Source organism: Xenopus laevis, chromosome 5L (genome assembly GCF_017654675.1).
Source record: "Xenopus laevis strain J_2021 chromosome 5L, Xenopus_laevis_v10.1, whole genome shotgun sequence".
Lineage (NCBI taxonomy): Eukaryota > Metazoa > Chordata > Amphibia > Anura > Pipidae > Xenopus > Xenopus laevis.
Window position 1 is genome coordinate 82,930,348 of NC_054379.1, and position 18,931 is coordinate 82,949,278.

Sequence of the window (18,931 nt, forward strand, 5' to 3'; positions counted from 1 at the left end):
ATCCAGGGCTATCGCATTGACCATCGCCAGACAAAGTAAGTTGTACATTTTTAAAAGTATCCTTAAACAAGCTTGTTTCCTTTTGCCAATAAAAATCTATAACTTATATATCTAAAAAGTTTATTTTTTTATATTTTATAAAATAATGCTGAACTTATGATCTGCAAAGACAATAAATGAGAAAAAATTGGAAATTTGTTGTAACTGGAACCACTGAATAAAACTGCAGCTGCTACTACCAAATTTCCTGCAGGTATATTGCCTACTAATGGCTGGCTTTCCCATATATCAAACAGGTGACCATTATGGCATATGCCGTTAACCTTCAAGAAACTCCCAACAACCTGTTTTTTTTAGTTCTATTACGGGTACCTGACAATTTGTATCTGCAGAACATCTAAATTTATAGAGCAGTTTCTCCAGACCTTTTTCAAATACAATAAATTTTCAGTTCTGAACTATTTGTTCTTCTGTAAGTTCACTTTCATATGAGTAATCAGAGCTGGCTGAAGATGGTGGACTGTAATCTGAATCTAATGTGTCAGTTTCTGCACAACTGGAGAACAAATTACTTGGGCTATTTTCTTCTATTGGTTCTGGGGCTTGTGCAGCCATGTTTTTTTTTTAATTCTCTTTTTTTTTAAATAATTGAAATCATGATCATGGTTTTCCTCTGTTCTGCATCCATGTTTAATTCATACTTAGGCCATTGTATGCCTTTACTTTCCTTTGAGTTCTTGAAACAATAACCAATTGTAGTGTAAGTATCTACCATTCCTACAGATGTTATTGTTGAATCTCTAGTTTGTTTCTCTTTGAATGCATGCTGCGTATTACATTTACAGATCCTGTACCTGATATTTCTGTAGATTCTGATTCTTTTGAATTTATGATAGATGGGACAGCATCTGGCCTAAGAATATGTTTTTTTCCATTCCAAATGAAAGAATCTTTTGAGAAATGTTCTGAACAAATTCTATAAACCCACTTTTTCCTGGTCTCTAAAATTTTTTGGGCCATTGATATAAGGTGATGTGAAGGAAATCCAGTGGCGTAACTAGCCCCTTAAGGGCCCTGGTACGGAAATTTACAACTGGGCCCCCCTACCCCCCCCCCACACACATTGGGTCGCAGCATTAAAGGGGTCATTCACATTTACATTAACTTTAATATGGCGCAGAGAGGGATATTCTTAGAAACTTTGTAATTGTTTTTTTAATTTTTTTATTTTATTTGGGGAGTTATTTAACTTTTTATTCAGTAACTCTCCACTTTGCAATTTCAGCAGTCTGGTTGCTAGGGTCCACATTACCCTAGCAACCATGAACTGATTTGAAAGACTGGAATATAAATTGCATAGAGTCTGAATAAAAAATAAAAAGGAGTACAAAATAAAAAGTAGCAATAACAATAAACGTATAGCTTCACAAGGCAATTGCTGTTTAGGTGGACCAGTGACCCCCAGCTGGAAAGAGTCAGAAGGAGAGAAATAACTCAAAAACTATAATAAAAAAAAAATGAAGACCAATTGAAAAGTTGAACATACTAAAAGTTAACCTGAAGTGGAACCACCCTTTTAATGTTACATTATGGGGGGGGGCATGTGCACGGCCTCTCTGTCATTATATTACATGCAAAGATATAGGTGAATTGGTGCAGGCTTATTGCAATTAAATATTTACAGATAGAACCAAACTGCTACTACATAGGCAACATGAGAAGAATGGAGCATTTTAACAACCTGTAAAAACACCTTTGCTTGAATTGCTTCAGTGAGGTGTGTTATGCTGTGGGCAGCAGGCTGCTGGTATGGTGAGATGAGGCAAACTGTTGCACACTTCTTCCCTTTCCCATAGTGCATATCGGCAGCACCCTTCCCTCCCAGGCAGCTTTTTAATACCTAGTGCAGTGCTTGCCCCACCTCCCCAACTGGAGCCACTGCCTATAAGGAACCATAGCCGCCATTACACAAGCTCCCGCTCTCCTAGTGACAAACCCCCCACTCCCATAGTGACACACCCCCCACTGCCCTAGTTAGGGACCCAACCCCCATCTCCTTCCTATGGCACCCATTGTAGCTCCTGCTCCCCCATAGCCAAGGCAATAACCCCCCACACGCTTTACTATAGAACTTTTTATTCAGCTGTTTTTTTTTTTCATTTTATTTTTGGACAAAGAAAAAAAAACTACAAATTTGTCCCAAAAAACATTTAAATAGGAAATTAACTGTGTAAAAAAAATGCAAAGAATTAGTGTTTGGGGGGGAGACGATTCAACAGCAAAAAGGGCGGTGTGGCAGCCACAGAGACTCCCCCTGGAACTGACCCACAGAACCCTTCAATGTACAGGTGGGCGAGGTAACCACCCAGAGTAAACAGGTCCATTGGTAAGGGGATAAAGACAAGGCTTGGGCCTAGGCGCAGCCCCCGAAGAGGTCGGCACCGGAAGTAGAAAGGCTCAGCAGAGTCCCGTACAATAATGGAGCATTGGATATGCACGTTTGTCCCATGTAAGAAACCGCGTGGTCTCACACTGCCAGCTTACTGTGTCACAGCTCCTTGTTGATCTGCCGCCGGAACATGGGCATGTCCAGCTGCCGTTAGTGACGTCATGCGTCACACTCTACTGAGAACGGCACGCACAACAAATCATTTCTCTAAAGGGACCCGAGCCCCATCGGGGGTGCAGGGGAACGGGCCGTGGTGCCGCTGCATCCTTTGCACCCCCGGTAGTTCCGCCACTGAGGAAATCCAATAGCTTCCAACCAGGTTTTAATTTTTTCAATAGAGTCAGGAAATCCACTATTTTATTTGGTTGTATTTCTGTAACTCTTTAAAATGCAGCGTGTCATAGCCTATAAATGTAAATAAAAAATTACAAATTAAACTTAATCTTGTTTGTTAATGCTATGCAAAATGCAGAGAAAATGTAACATAAAAATTTGACATACATTTTTTACACTCATGACAACTTGCATGAAAATGGACACATAGGGGCAAATTCACAAAAGGGTGATTTGTCGCCAGCGACCGCTTCACCACACTTCGCGCCAACTCGCAAGGCGCAAGTGCGCTACCAATATGCTAATTCACTAAAATGCAAAGTTGCATTTCATCAGCCGAACGCTGGCGAATTTTTCATAGAGAAGTTTCGCTAGAGTTAATTTCTGCCTAGCGAAACTTCGTTAGTACTCTTAAACTTTTTGAATAGGGTGGGTACCTAAAAGTCATATGGATGCCTTTATTAGAGATGTTGGTGCAAATGCTTGAAGTCGGCACTTATTATTACAAATGACCAAGGAAGCAAACTAAAGACAAAAGAGATCCTCTAATATCCTAGACATGAGCCCATCCTAAAACAAATGAGGCATGCCCCTCAAATGATTGGGGAAAAATGTTTACACAAAAATCTTCAATAGTTAGGACTTTTGAAGGGGATCAGGGTTTAAAGGAGAATTCAACCCTAAAGTTAAAAAACCCTACCCCCCTACCCTACATAGACTCCCCTCCCTCCTCCCCCCCCCAGCCTAGCTGCCCCCGAGCAAATGCCCCTAACTCTTTACTTACCCCTCGGTGCAGATTCTGTCCAGCGGAGTTCACGGGCGCCATCTTCTTGTCTTCAGTAATCTTCAGGAAGTAAGTGTTGTATCAGCTCATGCACAGTTGGAGCAGTTTTCTGTTTCGCGACAATTGCACATGCACCAAAACTCACGGAAATTGCCGAAGCGCCGTTCTGATTCCTAAGATTACCGAAGAGCCAGAAGATGGCTGCCGTGAACTCCGTTGGACAGAATCTGCACGGAGGGGTAAGTAAAGAGTTAGGGGCAATTTTCCAGGGTAACACTTAGGCTAGGGGGAGGAGGGAGGGGGGTCTATGTAGGGTAGGGTTTTTAACTTTAGCGTTTAGTTCTTCTTTAAAAAAAGAAAAGTAGCCAGCGTTTTTTACAACTTTTATGAATTTCCGGCATACAGGATATGATGTCACTGACATAAGATTGAGGAAGATGTTGCTTCGTTTTATCAGTTCACCTGGTCTGAGGTGGCAAAGAAAACTCTGGTGAAAGAGGTAACATTCAGTGAAATGTGTACTTTAGTGTATTTGCGGAAAGTTGCCTGGCGATAGTGTGCGAACATACGCTAGCGACAGTCTCTTTCACTAGCAAATTGTCCTCTACACCTGTTAGTAAATTGCCAATGTCCCTGCAGATAAGATTTCTGCCAAATTTTTGCTAGTGACAGCCACTTCGCCCTTTAGTAAATCTGCCCCATAGTACCTTAATTTTTCTACTTTGACGAAACTGGAAATGCTGGGGGGGGGGGGCAAGCACTGTCTGTCATGAAATGCTGGGGGGGGCACTGTCATGAAATGCAGAGGGGAGGGAGAACACTGTGTCATGAAATGCTGGGGAGGGGGGGGACACTGTGTCATGAAATGCTGGGGGAGGTGCATTTGGCAAATGTCCTGATTGGCTTAGGTGTTGTAATGCCCCTTGTGTTTCATCTAGTGCAGTTTACATTGGGTAAAATTGAACAGTAACAAACATGTCTGCTGCTGACTTTCACTGTTTCTATTTGGTGTCATCAACAGTATTCCAAAATCCTTATTCTGTTTTAGCCCCGTTCATATTTAGGAGACTGGTTAACTTTCAGGGTTCCTTGAAACTAGGAGGTTTCCTACACTAAGCCTGTACATGATGGCATAACCATAGATGTGAAAACCCTATGATCCTTAGAAGCCAACAGACATTTAGGGGCCACATCTCTATCCGGAGGGTCAGATGCACAGAAACCACATCTGTAACTTGACAAGTTTCTGCCCACATCCTTATGCCCTAAGATTTTCATATTGTACTGTAGCAAAAAGACAGCAGTTCCAATATACAAATGCTTAATAAATGCTCATTGGCTCATTAGTAATAGGCACTAGAAACTTGGGCTGCCGATATTTCCATATAATACACTAAAGCCATGAATATCTCGTAAATATCCTTATAAACGGTGAGTTCTGATGTCATCAGTTATAAACGGTGAGTTCTGATGTCATTTCTGTCACATGACTCACTGAAACTTGTGTATTATAATAAATGAAGTACCCCCACTTGCAAAATATTAGGATATTAGAAGTTACCTCGGAGTTCCATGACCTTCGGCCTTGTGTTTTTATATGGTCATGAAACTCCTCGGTAACTTATAATATCCTCATATTTTACAAGAGGGGTACTTTATTCACTATATAAATCAGCGTAAAAGTGACATATACATATACAGAACAACACGGCTCTATTTATCACCACCGCCAGCCGCAACACTACTAAGATTTCTGCCAACCACTTGTTTGTAGGAACTTGAAAGTTGCAGATCAGCCAACCAGGTGACGCTAATGCCCGTGGGCGTGGTTTCCTTCACAACAATCACATTACAACATGAGGGCAGCTTTCGCTGTCACACAGGGCAGCTACAAGGTGGTGGGTGCCTTGCTCACGTAGGTTTTCTCGCGCGCTCAGGATCCAGTGGGCGGAGCTTAGGAGTTAGTGGCGGCGCTCGGGTCTCGCGCGAGTTCAGGCGGGGGAGCTGAGTGTGTTGGAGTGCCGTGTAGTGGGACCGGAACTGGAGGAAGGAGGAGGCCCCGCGGCTCATGTGAGTGTGCCCTTCTGCTGTCATGTGTGATCTGTGTCCATTTGCCTACAGTTCTCTTAGGAGGGGCACCTGTGCCAGTCTTACTTTCTGTCATATCCCCCCTCACGTTTCCTTTCATTGGTTTTCACCACTCTCGCTAACTTTCTTTTTTGTCATATCACCTCCTGCCCCTGGCGGTGACCCCCTGTTTAGCAGTGTCCCCCCTCTGTGGTGGCCTTTCAGGGGTGCCTTTTCCTCTGTGCTTTTCTTTCAAGGATATCTCCCCCTTATCTCTGGCCTTTTAGGGGTGTGATCCCCCTCTTTTCTGATGGCCTTTCAGCAGTTAAATCTCCCCCTTTTCTGGTGGCCTTTCAGGGACGTGTCCCCATTTTTTGGTGGCCTTTCAGGGTGTCCCCCCTCCTTTTCTGGTGACCTTTCTGGTGTGTCCCTCCATTTTCTGATGTTCTTTCAGGTGTGTGTCCCTTTTCTGGTTGCCTTTCAGGGGTGTCTCCCCCCTTTTCTGATGGCCTTTCAGGGTGTGTCCCCCCCCTCCTTTTCTGGTGACCTTTCAGGGGTGTCCCTCCATTTTCTGATGTTCTTTCAGGTATGTGTCCCTTTTCTGGTTGCCTTTCAGGGGTGTCTCCCATTTTCTGGTGAACTTTCTGGGGTGCCTGCCCTTTTCTGATTGCCTTTCTTAGGTGTTACCCCTCTTTTCTAGTGGCCTTTCAGGTTGCCCCCCTGTTTGCCATTTTAGCGGGGTCTCCCCCCCCCCCTTGCCATTTAACAGTGTCCATCCTCCAGCTTGCCATTTTAGCTCTATCCCCCCCCCGTCAGCTTGCTAGATTCCTCTCTGAAATACAATTTTACTCTACTGAAGTCAAAAGAACAATCTTGGGAAACCAAATATAACTATGCAGGGAAATGCACAGTTTCTAGCAATTTAAATCTTCCATCACAATTCATGAGAATCTCCAGCCAAACACTGTTTTTTGCCTAGTGAGATTTCCAGAAACTGTCGCTATTAAAGGACCAGTAACATCGAAAACATTTTTTAAAAAAATTGTTAGTATGCATTGAAAAAAAAAAAACACCAAGACAAATTAAACTTTAAAATCGCAAAGTCTTTATTAAGAAATAACTTACCGAAACTCCGCTTGCGCTTCTCTTGAGAAAAGGTCAATTTCTCCTCAGTGCCTTCCTTATAGAAGATAGCCAGGGAGGAAAAATCGAGCGCCGCACGTTGGATCATCGCCTTTTCTGAAGAGGAGCGATAGCAGAGTTTTGGTAAGTTATTTCTTAATAAAGTTTTTGCGATTTTAAAGTTTAATTTGTCTTTTTTTTTTTCGTTTGTATAAAAATAAAAATTTGATGTTACTGGTCCTTTAATATATATTAATATAGTTGCTGTAAGACGCCGTATTTGTTTGCTTCTGTTCTTTTGTTTCTGACTCTTGAAACCATGTAGCAGAAGTCTGTTTTCCTTCAGATCTATTCAGCTGACTTGCTTTCTTTTTCACTGTGCAAAAAAAAAAAACTTTGCTTTTTTTTTCTCTATCTAGCTGTGTTTTTCCCAACAAATACATACCGTACATTATATCTTCATAAACTTCTCTAAGGAGTAAAATCTAGCATTAACTATAAATCTAACAAAAAAACCATAAACAAATAAATAAAAAATCTGTATATCTCCCAGGGTAGTTACTACTAAAGATAGTCTCTATACAATGTAGGCTTTATGTTTTGGTCTTAGATAACCAAAGTTTGTATGCTTCCTGTATTATTCTTTTCTCTCTCAGACCTCTTGGCACTCCTTTTTCCTATTCTAAGTTATTAGTTACTTTTTTTTGTACTTGGTAGGTATTTGTGAGTGCATTTTTTTCAATTCCAAGCATATCAATTTGTGTCCCATATTGCATAGCCTTTAGGAATGATGAATAAGTTACTAGAGGCAGGTAAGAATGCAGCCACAAATAACCCATATACAGGTGTGGGATCTGTTATCCAGAAACATCTGAGTTATGGGAAGGCCATCCCCCATAAACTCCATTTTAATCAAATAATTCTCAAAAATGGTTTAAATTGATTTCCTTTTTCTCTGTAATAACAACACTGCAGGTTGTGGGTGTTCTTTAAGGGCATTGATACACATTTTTTAAAAACTGGCTAAGTTCCACATGTGTCCATGCCCTAACTCCTGGTTTTTCCCGAGCAGTAAAGGCAAAGTAAACACTTTTTCAATTTAAACATCACACTATGTGGTCCATTTCCCCCAGCTTTGGGCCTTAAAGGAGTGGTTTAGTATGTTATAAAATGTTCTATTCCTAGCTACTTTGCAGTTAGTCTTCAATGGCCTCATTCTGGCTTTCAGATGGAGGTCACTGACCCCAGAAGACTAAAAACAATTGATTTCATGTGCTCTTTGCAGGCAGATATTAGGAATTGGGGGAACTCAATTTTTCGTATGCTTACCTAACTCACTGTTTACATCATTATATACCAAAGGCTTATAAAATGCAGGATGTGATATACCAAATAGATCTTAGCAGGCAAATGTTAACTATCCCATTCCATGTCTTAAACATAAGAGTAATTTGTATTTAAAGGGCAAGTAAAGCCCACCCAGTGCTACACAAGAATATTTGTATAGCTGCTCAGCCATCATGAAATATCGGCAGAATTTGGGCTGTGACACATAGCTTTTTCTAGGTCCAGCTGTGCTTCAGCATTTTGTCTTAGAGGTTGGCTTGAGCTCATAGAAAAGTGGTTTTAAGAGTATTCTAGATTTCAGTCCCCTAATATTTAGTAAAATTGCACTCCACAATATACATAAACATTTCTGTTATGTAAACCACATACTATGTATAATAGAATTCAATGCAACACTGTTTTAAGAGTATGAAAAAATTAATTGGGTACAAACAGGAGAGAGCATGCAGTGAGAGGGCTCCTTTAAGCTTGTGTATACATTTTATTCATAGTGTCTGAATGGGAGGATCAGAATAGGTCATCATGTGCAATTCTGTCTATACTGGCTCAGATCGTACTCCTTTCCACCTTGTTGCTAAGATTGTTAAATATTCACTATTTATTTCCTAGGAGCCCACAATATCTGATTTTGGCCACACGCCTGGTGATTTGCTTCTGTGGTTACTTTGACCCTCTCATACCTGAGGATACTCCCAGGAAATTCCTGAAAAGGTATTTCATCTTTCTTCCTTCATAAAGGAATGCAGGGATACTTTGCACAAAATAGGCTGATATTGCACTCCAGCATTAAATTCTAAGGAATGAAATACTGTAAATGGTAATGAGTATCTCTAGAATGATTAAGTATGCCTTTTGTTCACTTGACTTACTTTCTTATTAATACAGTTTTCTTCTATATATTTGTTTCAAGACATCTGATTTTCTTTCGCTGTTAAGTGCAGATTTAATCATTTTGGACTCTAAAGAGTGTGTTGCTTATTAGAATCTCAGCCATAAAGCAGGGCAGAACTGCTGCTTAACAATGGAATCAGGTAGGATCTATGCCACGGGGCAGAATGTTCTGTTATACAGCTAGCTAGAATCTGAGCCATAAAACAGGGTATGGCTGCTTTTTTTTTGAGGTTAAGGAAGAATAACATCCAGGTCGTTACTGTCATAATCAATCACTGGTGACTTTTCTGAACTCTATAATAACTTTCTTCAGCACTTTAATAATTACATTGTACATTTGCAATTGCCGACCCAAGAATTTGCACAGGTCAGACCACTAGGTCGTCTGACTGCATGGGTCTTTCTCGTGATTGGCATTAACCAATCCTGCCATGCAGCATTGCCTTAGGACAATTTGCATCGGAGAGCAGGGCCATGTTGGAGAGTGAGGTTCTAGTGGCTCTTGAGAAGACTAAGATTATTTAGTTCACCTTTAAACCTGAAGCAGTTGTCAATAGTGGTCCATGACTGCTGACATATTTATAGCATTTAGTGTCTATTTCATGGAGGTTATAACATGATTTAAAATATTTTTATAGCCTAACTGAGACTGTCGACTTCTTTTTTTGGCAATGCATTGATACACTGCACAAAATAAGCTAGGAATACAAAGCTTTTGTGTTGTTGCTATGTTTATAATCTTTCCCACAAATACCCTAAAAACACACACATTGTTATTATCTGCACTGAAACATTGTGCAAAGATACTGCTTTATTGATTGAAGTAAATAGAACACCTGTACAGTCAACAACTAGATCAATGTATTATTGCAATTGCTTGTTTCTTGTTACCTTGATCCTTGCCCAAAGAATGGTAACACATTTATATTACATTTTAATTAAGCCTGTTTCTGCTGCAGAGTTCAGCAATATGGCACATATAAATATATAGAGGCAAAAATTCAGTGCTTTTACCCTGATGCTGTATCTTGTCCATATAAACAGGCCCTGATATGTGGAAAGGCCACCTAGGCCCGGGCCTAGGGCGGCAGAATTTTAGGGGGGCGGCATGCAGCCCAACCACACCCACATTGGTTCAAGAACACTGGGGATGCGCTGGAGATCTGATCATTTTTAAAAATTCCCGTGTGTCAATCCCCCCATTGCTCCTGTCCCCCTGGAGGGGGACTGATGACGTCAGGGGCGGGGCTATCCTTGGAAATTCTGTCCGGTTTTCCTAATTTGGAATACTGGGCAGGCAGTTTTGTTCTGGACAGCCCTGTCCAGTTCAAAACCGGATAGGTGATAACCCTAGATGTGAAGTCAAAACTAAAACTAGCAACTAGGTTTTCCATTAAGTAAGAAACCTATTTCCAGTATGCATTTAATAAAAAAATCCATAATATTTTTATAAAAAATGTGATCTTTTGCTGCAATTCTCTCCTTTGCTCCACTGGCTTTTATTAATCATCACCCAAATCATTATGTGACCGCTGGCTGGACTACAGTAAAATAATCAGTGCTGTTCCCAGTTCAGCGAGACCGCACATAATGCTAACCAAACAGCCAATCAGAGCCCTTGTTTAGCACCCCCAGGAACTTTTTTTCATTCTTCTGTTGGTCCCCATACAGTTAAAGGTGGTTCACTGGTAAAAAAGAAATTGGTTGCAAGCCTCTGTTCTAAAGTAGTGCTCTTGCCCCTAAAGGGTGACAAATAAAGCCCTGGTTTGCAAAAAATCTTTCGCTTCTGGTTCTGATGTCTGAGACCGTTTTGGTAAAATCTTGCAAAATCAATCTTTTGTTCTTTGATGATTTTTGAACCAAGTAACATGTTTGTGGCCCAGAAAATCAGTAAAGCTGCCTTCAGATTGCTGTAAGAATTTAGCACTGGTTATGGTACAGGGTGTAATCTGTGTCGTGCTTCAAACCTACTTGATTTGGGTTCACAAAGCTAGCTAACATTTAATGTTGGGGAAAAGTTTTACAAGTTTTCACTTTGCTGAGAAATTTAAGATGACGTTGTAACTAATTAACACATATATTATCGTTCAGGTCTACTTTCATAAAAATGCAGAGGGGGCATTTGCCTAGAGCTCGCCAGGATAGGTGCCCATGGAAAAAGTTCCAGGGGGTGCAAAGTTAGTGTTGTGATTTGGTAGCCCCTATGTGGATGCTCTGTTTGGCAGTATACTAAGACTGTAATTCAAAAATGAGCACCTGCTTTAAAGCCACTGGGATCAACGTCCAAGTGGCTTGCGAGCAACATGTTGCTTGTGAGCCACTGGCTGGGGATCACTGCCCCCCCCTTTAGAAGGGCCTGCCCCTCTTGAGAAGGGGTAAATTAGGTGGTTGTTGATGGGAACATTTACAACCTGTGCATCTTTAGTGTTCATGAAGAGGGGGGTTTGAGCTGCCACTTATCTTTCAGCACTGCGTGTAAGTTAAGGACTTTTTATGTAAGAGGTACAGAATTAGGTGGCCAGCTGCAATCATGCAATATTTGTGCAGGGGCACAGTCACCAAATTTGCAATTTATAATTCCACCTACAAGCAATGTCTACAAACATCAACTATTTTCTTTTGAAGACTCTTAGCTTCTCTTGTTCTTGCCACTCACAGCTTACACTCTTATGACCTCTCTTGCTTAAGTACTTTCTGCATAAATACTGCACTTCCACCATTCTCTAGATCAGGAGTCCCCAACCTTTTTTGGACCGGGGACCGGTGGAAAAAATGTATTTTTTTTTTTGCGAGGACATGGGGCTGGGGTCGGGTTGGCGGGGGTCATCAGGGGTCTGCAGCAAATTTGGGCGTGCCGGCATCCAATTTGGCACGCCGCGTTTTTGCGCACTGGGCCCGGCGGCCCAGCGCGGGAGTGTCCGCAGCCGCTTTTGGCCCGAGGCCCGGTGGTTGGCGACCCCTGCACTAGATCTTACCTGAATATTCAGTTTTTCCGTAGTTTCTAAAACTATCCTCTGTTTATTCAAACTGACCTTTGTCAAGCTTTTTTTCTTATCCAATGACACAGTATCTTGTAATAATGATAACAAAGATGCATAAATACATTTTTAGTTTATTTAAAGTATTTAAGGTAAGGTGCTCCAAATTACAGAAATACACCTTACCCAAAAAGTCTTTCTAATACAGGGGTGTCCAAACTTTTTGCAACGAGTGCCAGATTTGGTGAGGTGAAAATGTGTGGGGGGCCCTAAAGAAGTATGCGAGAGCGGTGCGTCACTACATGTCACTACATGCCAGTACGTGTCTATTACTAACACCTTCAGCACACAGGCAGCAGTATTAAACAAGTGGCAGATCATTTCACTAATGTGCCCAAATATTACTGCTACGGCTACGCGATTCCTGATCACACTGTGCTGTCGGGCCACATTATTATTAATTTCATGACAGAGGATGAGGGCCGGTGTAAATTTGAAAACATGCCGCAATTGGCCCGTGGGCCTGACTTTGGACATGCCTGCCACATCCATAATATCTTTGTAGGAAGCAGAAATATCACTGCAGCTAAGCTTAGAGGCAATTTTGCACCCCCTAGGCCACCATCAATAGTAAATGGGCAGAGCTACCTGATGAAATTGGCCAATGTGTGTGCAGAGATGTGTATGTTAGAGATATGTATGATATGTAGGGGTTGTACACCTTTAACTTTTAGTATGATGTTGAGAGTAATATTCTGATACAATTTGCAATTGGTTTTCATTTGTTTTTGAGTTTAGCTTTTTATTCAGCAGCTTTCCAATTTGCAATTCCAGCAATCTGGTTGCTAGGGTCCAACTTACTCTAACAACCATGTATTAATTTGAATAATATATTAAAAGTTAACTTATTGTATTGAAATGTGTGCATTATTTCGTTTATTGATGCTCCATTAAAGATAGTGACCAGTGACAAATCACAGGCATTTTGATTTGCCTCTGCTGAATTGAATATGGTTGATGGTTATTGCACTACACTTAATCACGTATTTTGGAATTATTTTATTAGGTGATTGGTTGTTATATTGCAGTTTTGGGGAGAAGATTTGTTTGTTTTCATAGAAATTTCTGACAGGTCAAACCTAATGCCATGACAAACATGAAAACAAAAAACAGTATTTGAAACCTTGTTCTTCTCAGACATAAAAGGGCTATTCTACATGGTCATGGGGAGGCCCCAGACAGCAGGGTCTGCTTCCTCTATACTAGTAGAGAAATCCCCCTCCCTTCCTTCTCTTGAGGCAGGTGAGTGGTTCGAGTAGTGGGCAGGTAGGCATAAAGGGTTTTCTGCCTGGCCCCTCCAATTTTTTTGTGGGGAGGGGGCTGCATCCTGTTCGCTGCTGCTATTTCTTATTCCTTTTTGATTCCCTGATCAATCCAGAATTATGTCCATGCTTATTCTTATTTTATAAGCATATCAGAAATTCAGAATAGTTATAGGGACATGTGATTTCACTTTCCTTTGCCTATGTAAGAAATGTGTTAATGTGTTTTTCTGTGTGGGATTACAGACTGAGGAACATTTTAAATAAAGCTTTCTATTTATTTTAGGATCTCTTTTTTTTGTTCAGTCTCACTGAATGATACCAGGTACCATATATGTGGAACCACAACTATTGGAAGAATGACAGATGACAAAGACGTTCTTCGTGATGTCTGGTTTGGGCGAATACCGACCTGCTTCACTTTGTATCAAGACGAACTAACCGAAAGGGAAGCTGAACCCTATTATGTAAGTGCTTTTAGGGTGTGTGGGTAGGGCTTTAAATTACTGGTTCAACTAACAACATTTTTACTGTTCATTGCAGTTACAGCCCTGTGTATGTAGTGAGTCTAGGATGGGTGATAACGTGGGCTGTCCTACATGAAAACCCGGTAGTGTGGGTAGATTGGCAGGCCTCTGTCTTTTATAGTCATATATCTGCTTGTAGTAGGAGCTTTACTGCAACCCTGGTCCCATAACACCCTGTTTCTTAAGATTTGAGTCCCCAGTTATACCTGGACTACAACTTTTAGAAACTACAGAAACATTATTAAACTTAAATAATTTGGGAATCTTAATCCAACAACATCTAGGAACTTTGGTTGAGAAATTACCATTTTAGGTTACATAAGGTTTATGGTACACTTGGACTTTTGAATGCGGCTATACTCTACCAAAATACACATCAGAAAATACACTTTTATATGCCACAGATAGGTGGTGATCAAAACAATTTTTAGAGAAATCCATCTCATACGCCTGAATGAGATCAGCAAATCTGATGGTAATGAGATGCTCTGGAAAACTTTGATTTTTCCTGGTCAAATGATCTTTTATGCCGATATAATCTGATGAAACTGTTATTTTTGTTGTTGTTTTCTTTCTTTTGTAATGACTTTAATTTCCAATAAAAATTCCCTGACACAAGATAACGGCTCCCTGGTAAATACAAGAACAGCAATCTATAATAAAAATCCAAGTCCCTCTGCGACTCCTTCTGTTTAATTGAGTGGAAGAAACCATAGCCTGTCTGAAAGCAGTTCCATCATGGAGTGGTGGCTCTTTCTGAAAGCACATTACCAGGCAAAATTACACGAGAAGGCTGCCTACACACCAGTATTACAACAATGGAAAAAGTACATTTGTTGGTTCAGGAATTAAATTTTGTATAGTAGAGTGAATTATTTGCAGTGTAATTTAGAAATAAAATCTACATCATAAAAATCGTGACAGAATCCCTTTAAACTTCTTTGACAAATAGGTGTGCAGAAGGCACCAAAGAGAGAGAATTACAGAAAACCGGGCTCCCACCTTCCCTTTACGAAGTCTGAGCTCACTGAGAGCAGCTAATTCAAGTAGCAGCCTAGCAAGATCCAAAAACCCACTGGGCGTAGGACACCTGCCCCCCCCCCGGTGGTAGCACTGTTAAAATGGCATAAGTGAAAGCTGTGTGGTTAAATGGGTTCTTAAAGGGGAGGTTCTCCTTTAAGTTAACTTTTCATGGTTATAGAATGACCAGTTCTAAGCAACTTTTCAATTAGCCTTAATGTTTTCTTTTTTTATAGTTTTTGAATTATTTGCCTTTTTCTGACTCATTCCAGCTTTCAAATGGGGGTCACTGACCCCATGTGAAAACAAATACTCTGTAAGGCTGCAAATGTATTGTTATTGCTGCTTTTTATTGCTCATTGTTCTATTCAGGCTTATCCTATTCATATTCCAGTCTCTTATTCAAATCAATGCATGGTTGCTAGGGTTATTTGGACCCTACTAACCAGATTGCTGAAACTGCAAACTGGGGAGCTGCTGGAAAAAAAAGCTAAATAACGCAAAAAAAAAAAACCTAAATAAAAAAACAAAAACAGTTGCAAATTGTCTCAGAATATCACTGCAACATACTTAAACTTTAACTCAAATGTGAACAACCCCTTTAAGCCAGGATCAACGCTCTTATTTTGCTGCTGTCCCATAGACACTAGTTCAGGCACACGTGATGGTGGTTGTGGCTATAGTGGGTTATATAAGCAGTCTCTCGGTCACCTTACACACAGTCACAGCCCTAACTAGGCTAACACCCAGAAAAATTCTCTCTGCCACTATCTATCCTTAAGAAAAAGCAGTGAAACGCAAAAATTTGTGTCAGACTGGAAAAAAGTCCGGTGGGGCCAGGCCTGCTCCCCTGTCTGGACCATTAAAGAGGTCAAAGTCTATGGTACATAGCTTTTTTGGGGGGGGGATTAGAAGGCAAGGAATGGGTCCTTGGAAGTTACGGCCTGGTGGGCCCTGGATGCCTCAGTCCAACCTAACATAAAATTATTCAGTTCCTCATATCAATATCAGATAATGCATTTTTACATAGATGTACCAAACACTTTGGGGCATATTTATCAAAGAGTGAAGTTAGAGATCACCACAGTCCGCTAGAGTGAAATTCCGTTACTCTCCATTCATTTCTATGGGATTTTTAAAAGAATATTTATCACTGGGTGAAAGTTCACCCTTTGGTAAATACACCTTTAAAAATCCCATAGAAATGAATTAAGAGTGGCGGAATTTCACTCTAGCGGACTTTGGTGATCTCTAAATTCACTCTTTGATAAATATGCCCCTTTGTCTCACAGCACAAAAAATGTACTTTTACTGATTCACCAAGCACACCAGCAGTAAAGGGGTTAATTCACCTGTGATCATGCTCTGACAGTAACATACAGTGCATTTATTGCAGATGGGTATAAACATTACCCAGCTTCAGCTAGCAGATAGAGAGGGCTGGAAGATGAACCACATACAATAAACAACTTCTTTTTCTTCATATTAATAATGCATAGCATCATATTCCACAGACTGTACAACAGAAGGGTGTATACATTAAAGATGCAAATGACATAAAGATGGTAATCATCACAGAAGGCGAAAAAGGCCAAGCTCAGTGTGACTCACATCGACATCTTGTGGTCAAAATGAAATATAACATCTTGATACAGTTACATAATAACCTCATATTAGTCACATTTCATCATGTGTTAAATTTTGTAAAGAAAACTCTTCTTCCAAACTATGCAAGTGGCTACTACAAAATTAAAACCAATAAAAACATTGTACCCTATAACTAAATAGTTTTTTTTCTTCTTTATTTAGGATGTGAGCTAAAGTTTCACATCATCTTGTCCTCTTCATATAAAAGCATTTTGACCTATTCCTCCATAGTATGTACAACTTAACCTAATTTACTTTAGGTCCCATCTTTACAAAATATGCAGAGGCTACATTTTTGTATTTATGGCTGATTTATTTTTACAGAAGTATTCTTGCATACGAATGCTTTGTCTGCTGGGACATTATATTATATACATCGCATAGGTCCTGCCAGTTGTAAAAAATTTTTGTTAGTACAATTTCTTTGATAATATAAAAAAAATTATTTTTGACAAATTAATCGGCAGTGCTATTCACAACATGGAAAGTCCCTTTATGTTAAGGATGCAGCCAACTCTGCTTATCTGTATTAGGTCTTCCTACATCTGATTTTATCAACATAGCCTCCAAAATACCTTTACTTCAGGCACGTTGTTACTTGACAGAACTTTTTTCAGTATTTTTGAGGCATGGATGCTCAGGGGACCCTATCTGCTTACAAATACCGGTTGCTCAATTTTTTTTTTCTTTGCTTCCCTTCTTTGGTTCTCTTGATTTTTTCAAAAGTTTCCTCATTATGTCAAGTACATTTATAGAATAATCTCTAACCTCTGCATTTCAGACATTCTCCGTTTACTTTTATTTCCCTCATATACTATCCATTTTTTTTCTACTAAACTGAGGTTTCTGTAACTATCTCTTATTTTGTAGAGTGACCTGAAAAGTAGCATTGTATTGTAGTCTGTGGGCTTTACATGTAACTGAGATCAATTTATATTATCCCATATATCTGCTGTTAAAGTAAGCCTAGTTTAGGGCCAACTGTGGCCCCATCTATAATGCAAAATTGTTGCCTATAAAGACTCCATCTTATGTTTTAAACAATATGGTAATTCGTGTATGGCTCTTTAAATACATTCTTAAAAATGTTTTAAAAGGACTCAATCACATAGATTCACATTGCAGTCTCCTGAATCTGCAAGTAAAAATCTCAAGTATTCTAATTGCATTTTAACAGCTTGCACACCCCATCATAAGGGATGAAGGTGTTGATTCTCTCAACAATTGGGCACCTACCTATGACAGTCATTAAGTACATTGATGCTGTGTGCCCTATAGCACTGCACTTGTGACTTTCTTTAGATTTTTAAGCTGGTGTAAGGTGCCCCAGCACACCATGCTTGCCCCTATTGGGAGCAATTCCTTTCTGCCTAAATTACATGTTTTATAAATATATCACCCCCCCCCACCATATCTTGCCTCTACATTCTTGTTTTCACTACTTAAACATTTTAGATAAGTTGGTACTTGTAGTAGTTTTGTGCAAATATTGGCTGCTTTTGGGCAAAAACTAGCTTGCTTACCTATAAACTTAAGGGAAAAACCATCATTCACTTCAGCAGCGCAGCAGCAGCAGCAGCAGCAGCAGCAGCATCCAGAATGCTTGTGAACTGTGGTTTTCTAGATAACGGATCTTATGTAATTTGCATCTTCATACCTTAAATGAGAAACAAACCCTTGCTACTAAAATCCCCTACCCTACATAAACCTGCTCCCCCCAGCCTAGGTGTTACCTTTGCTAAATGCCCCTAACTCTGTACTTTACTTACCCCTCAGTGCAGAGCAGATTCTTCCAGCGGAGTTCACGGGTGCCATTTTCAGCTGCTTCGGTAATCTACGGGTCTTCTTCCGCTGCTTCTGCAATTTCCGTGACTTTCAGAGCATGCGCAGTTGTCGCAAAACCAAAGATTGCTCCAACTGCGTATGCGCCAATATGCCGCTTGCTTCACGGAGATTGCAGAAGAGAAGAAGATGGCTGCTGTGAACTCCGCTGGACATAATCTGCACCAAGGAATAAGTAAAGAGTTAGGGGCATTTAGCAAAGGTAGCACCTAGGCTGGGGGGCAGCAGGGAGGGGGATCTATGTATCTATGGGTAGGGGAGTAGGTGATTTTAGTAGCAAGGGTTTACATCTACTTTAAGGGGCCGATTCACTAAGGGTCGAATTTCGAAGTTAAAAATACTTCGAAATTCGACCCTCGGATTGAAATCCTTCGACTTCGAATATCGAAGTCGAAGGATTTAGCGCTAATCCTGCGATCGATCGATCGAAGGATTTTCCGTTCGATCGAACGATTAAATCCTTCGAATCGAACGATTCGAACGATTTTAATCCAACGATCGAAGGAAAATCCTTCGATCAAAAAATCACAGGCAAGCCTATGGGGACCTTCCCCATAGGCTAACATTGACTTCGGTAGCTTTTAGCTGCCGAAGTAGGGGGT

General features: G+C 40.5%; 1 protein-coding gene across 1 annotated transcript in view; it reads left to right on the plus strand.

Annotated features, from left to right (window-relative positions):
• Positions 1 to 5,615: 5,615 nt before the first annotated feature.
• The window catches only part of atg5.L (autophagy related 5 L homeolog), a gene marked incomplete in the record, with an annotated part of 95,007 nt that continues 81,691 nt past the window's right edge, over positions 5,616 to 18,931 (plus strand). Inside the window, 3 exon segments of the mRNA NM_001091862.1 lie at positions 5,616 to 5,636; positions 8,712 to 8,813; positions 13,580 to 13,760. Coding sequence (NP_001085331.1) covers positions 13,653 to 13,760 — 108 coding nt within the window.